Below are 7,584 nucleotides of genomic sequence, written 5' to 3' on the forward strand. Positions count from 1 at the left end.
ACCAGGGTAGTCCCTGATACAAATATTTTTAATTTATAAAAGAGCCAAAGCTTATTAATAGTTGTCAGTGCTCTTAATAGGTTCAAGATATTTTTATTTCATGAGTAGAAACTGTAAAGTACTTAGAACTGTAATATTAGAATTGGAGTCTCATTTCTCTTTCTATGTTTAACATTTAGTATAAATTTTATACTGTAAAATTTTGCATGTCAAATTTAGTATAAAAACAGAGCTAGAAGGATAATTTTCTTGTGTTTCAAATCAATTTGAAGATGAGTAGATAACCATAAAAATTAACTTGGGTGTTTCATTCACCTTACTGTTAGTAGGGTTAATCTTACATAGATGAGAGTTGAAGTTATTGTCTCTTACTTACCTCAGTTTTTAATTGAGGAAAGCTGATACTCTTAGAAGTTAAGTGATTAGCTCATGGTGATACAGCTAGTTATGGCCAAGCTGGGATGATAACTTCTAGGTTTACCATTTTTTCCCTATCTTATGGCTCCCCTCTCAATCTTCCCCACCCCAAACCCCATATAGCCTCTCTAATACATTAAAACGTAGTCCCTTGAAATAATTTTTTAAATCCAGTTGATTGTCCTTGTTGAAATCAGTGTATTTCCTTTAAAAACATTGTTCCTGAAGATGCTGGTAGTGTTATACACACAGATTCAAATATATTGGGGAAACCTGAATTAGCAAAGTCAAAAAGATAGTTTTTAGTATCCTTTAGTATTGTGGCTTTTTAAGAGCAAACTTTATTTTGCAGTATTTCTCAAGTCTTATTTGATCATAGACCTCTTTTTGACAAGTGCCTTATGGGCCAGTATATTATAGAATACACTTTGATATGTCTAAAATTAAGTATAGTGGTATTTGTATGTATGTTATGTGAGGGGGAAACAGTTTTCAGATACCAAGTTTTGTAACTCGAATTTTTTCTTTACAAGAATGTACAGATATTGTGGGAAAATTGTAGATACTTGGTAGTCTCATTTGTTCTCTGTTTTTAATTAGATTTCATTAGATGATTATGGTGGTTTGTTTAATTTGAACTAAAATTTTTTTTAAATTTGTTTTAGAAGAGTTATTTAAGTAAATGGTGGTGGTGGTTTAGTCGCTGAGTCATGTTCAACTCTTATGACCCCATGGACTGTATGTAGCCCACCAGACTCCTCTGTCCATGGGATTTCCCAGGCAAGAATACTGGACTGGGTTGCCATTTCCTTCTCCAGAGAGGTTCTTCCTGACCCAGGAATTGAACGTGGGTCTCCTGCATTGCAGGGAGATTCTTTACCGACTGAGCTACCAGGGAATCCCATTTAAGTAGGTAGAAGATAATAAATATATGATGCTAGAGATGTGACCAAAATGATACGGTATACACCCGAAAATAAAGTCTCATTACATTATAAAAATATTTCAAGGAAATTTTAGTTGAAACTGAGGACTTTTTAAAAAGTATTAATAATCCATATGTACATAGGCATAATTTTAAAGAGTATGATTTTTTTCCCTCAGGTATCTCCTGAATATCCCAGGACCACTTGACATTCCAGCCTGTTTATGTAAAGGAAATTTTGATGATGAAATGTTTAACCACCAAGTTCCTTATTTGTGGCTGATATACTGGTGAGACATCTACTGTGGAGAGAAATGATGCATACGAGGCTTGCACTTGTTATTTACTACTGAATTACACTATATTAAAATTAACCTGTTGTTAAGATCATTGAAGCAGAATTGAAGGGATGCTAAGGTTTATTCATTATTAAAGAAGATCAAAAGAAGGATTCCATTGTAGTAATATCTGTAGTGTTTATACTTTGTCATTCCTTTATCTAATTGAATTGAGCTGTAGACATACAATGTTTTCCTTCATTTTTTAAACAGCCTTTGTCATCCTCTTCAATCAAGTATTAAAGAGACAGTGGAGGCATATGAGGCAGCATTAGGGGTGGCCATGAGATCTGATATAGTGCAGAAGATTTGGATGGAGTAAGTTTAGTTCCTCTTAATAAGAATGGGGTTTGAAATAAGGGAAATTGGTTGGGTTTCTTGTTAGAGAATTACTGGCTTAATTATTCTAAATTATAATATTTTTCTTTTGGCAGTTATCTTGTCTTTGCCAATAATAGAGCTGCTGGATCCAGAAACAAAGTCCAAGAATTCAAATTTTTTACTGATTTAGTGAATAGATGTTTGGTTACGGTCCCTGCCCGGTACCCCATTCCTTTTAGCAGTGCTGACTACTGGTCCAACTATGAATTTCATAATAGGGTAAGAGCTTAAAACTTTTTTTCTTTAGATATTTGTACAAAAGAAGGGTACTTAAATGATAGCAAAACTGCTGTTTAATATCAGGAGAGCTTTTCTTAGGACCACTTTGCTAGCATTTACTCTTATTCTTGACCTTGTTTTCTATTTATCTCTTCAAAGTCTCAAAACAGACCTTTAAAGTTCAGTTAAGATAAGTGTGCCATATTAATTATGTTCTACTTAAGCAAATTTAACATTGAAGCACAAGTGAAGCGATATTAAGGTTTAATACATATTAAAAAAGAAAGATCAAAAGAAGTAACTGTAATAATATCAGTAATATTTTTCTTGAGTAATTGGAAATTTTACTGAATGAAAAACTCCGTAACTTTAAAATTAATAATAATGTCCTTACATGTTGTAGCTGCCCTATTTATCAGTATTTTGTCAAGCAAATATAGGCATACATGGGACATAAGAAAGCTGAAATCAGATGACATTTGGAATTTTAAAAATAGAATCTGAATATTGGTATATTTATAAGGTCATCATCTTATAGGCAGTGAAGCAAAGTGTTCTTTTAAAATTGTTTTATTTTCAGAGACCCCCATCATTCAGTGCAGTGTAAGCTAAAAGCTCAGTGTAGACTAAAACATCTCTGTGTTTTATTTATTTTTTTGGTGGGTTGGTTTTGTTGCTAATCAGGATAACCAATTACTATGCTTTGTACTTCTATGCCATTCTTTATCCCAGGATCTCAAACCACTTTATGGACATTAAGTCATTTATACACAGGCGTTCCATGAGCAAGATGTGGCAGGTATTATTAGCCATATAACTTGCCCAGATATACACAGCAAGTAAAGGTAGACTCAGGAATAAAAACCCGGACTCCTGGCTTCTTGTCAGTGTTCTCAGTCCATGGCTGTCATCACTGGATCATGTTTCCTAATTCATACTTGGAAAGTCACTAATGTAATTAATGATAGGAACTATAACTCACAGCATCATACGTTATTATAATTTATACATTCATGTCTTAAAGATCATTTTAGTTTTCTCATAAAAATAGATAGGTAATTGGATTTCACATTTTGTTGCATTCCTTTCCCCCCTCAACTTTTACAGGTTATTTTCTTTTATTTGAGCTGTGTTCCAAAGACCCAGCATTCCAAAACCTTGGAACGGTTTTGCTCAATTATGCCAACTAATTCTGGACTTGCACTGAGGTAAGGAAAAATAAAATTCTCAGTTCAGTTGTATTGGCTCTTCATATAAAATGATTCTTGAAAACTTACTAAGAATAGTTGTTTCTTTCACTATTTCCTCATTCCACTTTAATTTCAGAGCTGTTAAGCAATATGTAGTTTTTCACGTAAAAGTGATTGTAAAAATCTGGTCACTTCAGAAAGCTGCAGATTATAAGGGGACAAGAGTGAAAGAGAAAAGCAGCCATCCATATATATTTTAGTTAACTATAACTTCATTTAGGTCAGTCATTCTTAAATATTAGCATGCATCAGAATCTCCTGGGATACTCATTTAAAATGCAGTTTCCTGAGTTAGAGCTCTCTCTAATGACGTTGGAGAAACACTCATCCAGGGATTTCATACATTCAGTTAGATTTTTTTTAGAGCATGTTTGTAGTTTTTCTGCTCTCATATAATAAAATCCATTTTAACCGTGAACAGTTGATTTAAAAAGGTGCCCTGCGTACTACTGCTCTGGCTTCCACTTGTGCCATCATTTCCACTGCATCAGTTGTGTCTTATGCTTCTAAGCTTGTTTTACGGATTATAAGGTGCCCAAGGACTTCTCAGGTGGCTCAGTGGTAAAGAATCCGTCTGCCGATGCAGGAGACACAGGAGAAGCGGGTTCTATCCCTGGGTTGGGAAGATCCCCTGGAGAAGAAAATGGCAACTCACTCCAGTATTCTTGCCTGGAAAATCCCATGGACAGAGGAGCCTGGCAGGCTACAGTCCATGGGGTCACAAAGAGTCGGGCACGACTTAGCGACTGAACACGCACTCACACAAGGTGCCTAAAGTAGTTATCAAATATTCCTTTATGTTTACATTCCACTTAGCATGTATGTGGGAAAATGATGTAAGAGATTGAAAAAAAATTCAAAAGCCTAAGACTATGACAAAAATAACAAAATAACACTGCAGTGTTTTGTAATAAAAATTCTCAGTCAGCGTGCTGATCTACCAAAGTTAATTACAGAAATTTGTATTATAAATCATCACTTTTGGTAAAACATGTGAAAGAGAAAATGTAGTGGTAGTTGACTAGTTTCTGTAATGGTGGGTATTTTGGAACATAAGTAGTTTAATTGTTGGTTGTATTGGTGAAGCTCCACTTTTGATCATTCTTATTTCCTTATAGTCATTCCTGTCTTATTTCTTTCAGAATAGAGAACTTAATAATTAGTCAATGTACTTACTACATTTTAGCTCAAGGAAATTAAGTATACTCTGTTTAGTAAAGAAAGAAAAATACCAAAAAATCTTATTAATATATCAATTCATTATTTTAGAAGACTTGGGGCTTAAAGGAGGGGCATGTAGAGTGTTAATTTGGAAAGGTGCTTTGGTATCCTGTAGGAATATGTATTAGTTTGTTGAAGATGGTATGGACCTTGACTGGACCTTTTGCTAGTTTGCATGTTTCTTTCCCAGGGTAATTTTAATAAGAGGCTTTCTACAAATACTTGCTGAATAGCCTAAATGGACTTTAATGGATCAAAAATGATAACTAATCAAACATTCTGCTCATAGAGCACATTTGAGGTTCCTCATACTTGGAATGCTTTTGTTCATTTCCCTGAATGTACTTTACAGGCTCCTTCAACATGAATGGGAAGAAAGCAATGTTCAGATTCTGAAGCTTCAAGCCAAGATGTTTACATATAATATCCCAACATGCCTGGCCACCTGGAAAATGTAATGCAGCAATCTTGTACATGTTCTTATAGCAATTGCTTTTATTTATAAGGTTTGCTCCAGACAGGTAAATCTGAAATGACATCTGTTTCTCCACCCGGAGAGATCTCTAATTTAGATTAATTTTCCTTGAAGGAGACATGTGGATAACAATACTGTTATCAAACAAATCTGTTAAACACATTTTAAGAGTGTCTCTTTTGAAATGCAGGGTTTTCCCCCTGTTATAATTGGATGTCTTCTTTCTTTTATAGGTGTTAGTGCTAAGTATTTTTTTTACTAGCAATTATTAGTATTTTTCATGAACCTTAATTTATGTTCAGAACACTGGTCTGCTTTATTATTGTAAAGTTGATAAAAATTGTTGAATTTTTCTTTTCACTATAGGTTACCCTCCTTGGAAGTTTAGCCTGTTACTTTCAGGAAGTTTTGTTCTCAGATTCCCACAGTCAGTATTCTGCGAGTGGTAGTATATTTCATTTTGTTCAAAGATATATAAATTTTTTTTTCCCTTCTCTATATTCCTTTTTTTTTCCTTAGAGCCATTGCTGCTGAGATTGTTCTAAAGGGACAAAGAGAGGTAAGCCATGATTATCAGATGGGTTGCCTTTTTTTTTTAAGTAGTTATTCTGCCCTTTTTGTTGATGTCTCAATTTAAAAGGATTAAAATATAGAGGTTAACATCCTGAGAACTCCACATGTTTGGAAACTCCAAAACCCAATATAACCATTTTGTCTTGAATGTTATTATATTATGAAGTACCATTCAGATGGTTAGGATTATAAAGGGGCTTTTCACCACATTTCCTGATGCAATTGTATATATATCTATCTTATAGGTCCACCGTTTATATCAGAGAGCCTTACAGAAGTTACCTCTTTGTGCATCACTGTGGAAAGATGTAATGCTTTTATCTTTTATTTCATCTTGAAGTTTTCCTATAAATTTTCTGCATGTGCCATATCCATTGATGTGGTAATGCTCAAAATCTAGCTAAGTCTTACTTCTATGCTTCCCTGTCTTTTACAGCAACTCTTGTTTGAAGCATCAGAAGGAGGTAAAACTGATAACCTGAGAAAACTAGTTTCCAAGTGCCAAGAGATTGGAGTCAGCCTAAATGAGCTCTTAAATTTAAACAGTTACAAAACAGAAAGCAAGAATCACTGAACACTGGGTGCAGTCAGTTCTAAGTCCTTATAATAATTGCCAAAATTATTTGAATGATCCTTCAAGATTAGGCTGATCCCTGGCTAAGGTCTGTGTAAGGCAGACAAGCATTACTGATCATATCAAGTCCCCTACAATATCCTATCCTCAAAACCGGAAGCAATGAACATGACCCTCTTCGGTTGGATAAATGAACTTCCTGTTTGGCCTGCTTCTAGGCCCTGCCAGATTCTCATAACATCATGTACGTAAGTATAGTTCCTCAAAGTGACTGACATTTATTTTCATTTTGCTTTGTTTTTGTTTTTATTTTTTACTTTCCCCCTTCCTTTATGTTGTGCTATTCCTGATTCACTTGACACTCTCTGATGCCTGAGAGGTTCTTGTTTGGGATTTAATTTCCAGGGCTGTGTTTACAGTAAAAAGCCGGCAGTCCCTTTTAGTTTTTCCTCTTTAAACCTTTTGAGATTCTTCATTTCAGGATTTAAAACTTAAGCAGTCCATCTTAAGGAAAGTGTAACTGCCATGGCCACAAGTCTGCTAGTTGCACTTGAATGCTCTAACAGGGTGGTTTATTGCCCTCTCTACGTTCTGGACTCCTTGCCGAGACTGTTTAACTTGAAGATTAAAGAAACTATTGCAAATGCCAGTGCATCAGAACCTAAGAGTGGTCAAATATTATGTGCAATTTTTTTGTAAAGAAATTTTAATTTATAATAAAGTTTAACAGTTTAAAGAACAGTTAATATTCGAACTGCTTTGTATGGCAATACTACTTTGTAGTATTAAAATTGTTTATAAAATATTTTTAATATAAGTTAACTTTTTGAAAAATGTTGCTGTCTTTATTCACTTTGCACATTCTGGTGGGAAAGGGTTGAAGTAGGAGATACGGATATTCACTTTCTTATCCTGAACATGCTTTCCCATAAAAACATTCCACTGTCTTTTCAAATTCATGAGAAAGGTGGGTCCTTTTCTGTTTTGAAGACAGTGAACATATGGACTTGTACTACTGTTACATTCCTTTTTCTTAAGCCCATAGTATTTAGAAAGTTTTATCCCAACTATAGTGTGAATGACTTACTTAATGACTGCTATCTTATCTTGAATATCAATATGACTCCATTCAAAGGAGACTTTTTGTTTTGTTATCAGTCTATAGTGGATTGTTTGCACTTGATGAAAAATGGTTAATGACACACACACAC

At 34.4% G+C, this 7,584-nt stretch overlaps 1 protein-coding gene across 3 annotated transcripts in view; it reads left to right on the forward strand.

Annotated features, from left to right (window-relative positions):
- The window catches only part of ZFC3H1 (zinc finger C3H1-type containing), a 50,632-nt gene extending 43,518 nt beyond the window's left edge, over positions 1–7,114 (forward strand). For 2 of the 3 annotated variants that reach the window (XM_043446255.1, XM_043446256.1), the window contains exons 28-35: positions 1,522–1,632; positions 1,894–1,998; positions 2,115–2,280; positions 3,388–3,488; positions 5,104–5,205; positions 5,746–5,785; positions 6,045–6,107; positions 6,236–7,114. In XM_043446255.1, coding sequence (XP_043302190.1) covers positions 1,522–1,632; positions 1,894–1,998; positions 2,115–2,280; positions 3,388–3,488; positions 5,104–5,205; positions 5,746–5,785; positions 6,045–6,107; positions 6,236–6,373 — 826 coding nt within the window. In that variant the 3' untranslated portion in view covers positions 6,374–7,114. The remainder of the gene's footprint in view (positions 1–1,521; positions 1,633–1,893; positions 1,999–2,114; positions 2,281–3,387; positions 3,489–5,103; positions 5,206–5,745; positions 5,786–6,044; positions 6,108–6,235) is intronic. The other variant, XM_043446257.1, reaches the window with a different exon arrangement.
- The last annotated feature ends 470 nt before the right edge of the window (positions 7,115–7,584 follow it).

This window comes from Cervus canadensis, chromosome 25, assembly GCF_019320065.1.
Source record: "Cervus canadensis isolate Bull #8, Minnesota chromosome 25, ASM1932006v1, whole genome shotgun sequence".
Taxonomy (NCBI): domain Eukaryota; kingdom Metazoa; phylum Chordata; class Mammalia; order Artiodactyla; family Cervidae; genus Cervus; species Cervus canadensis.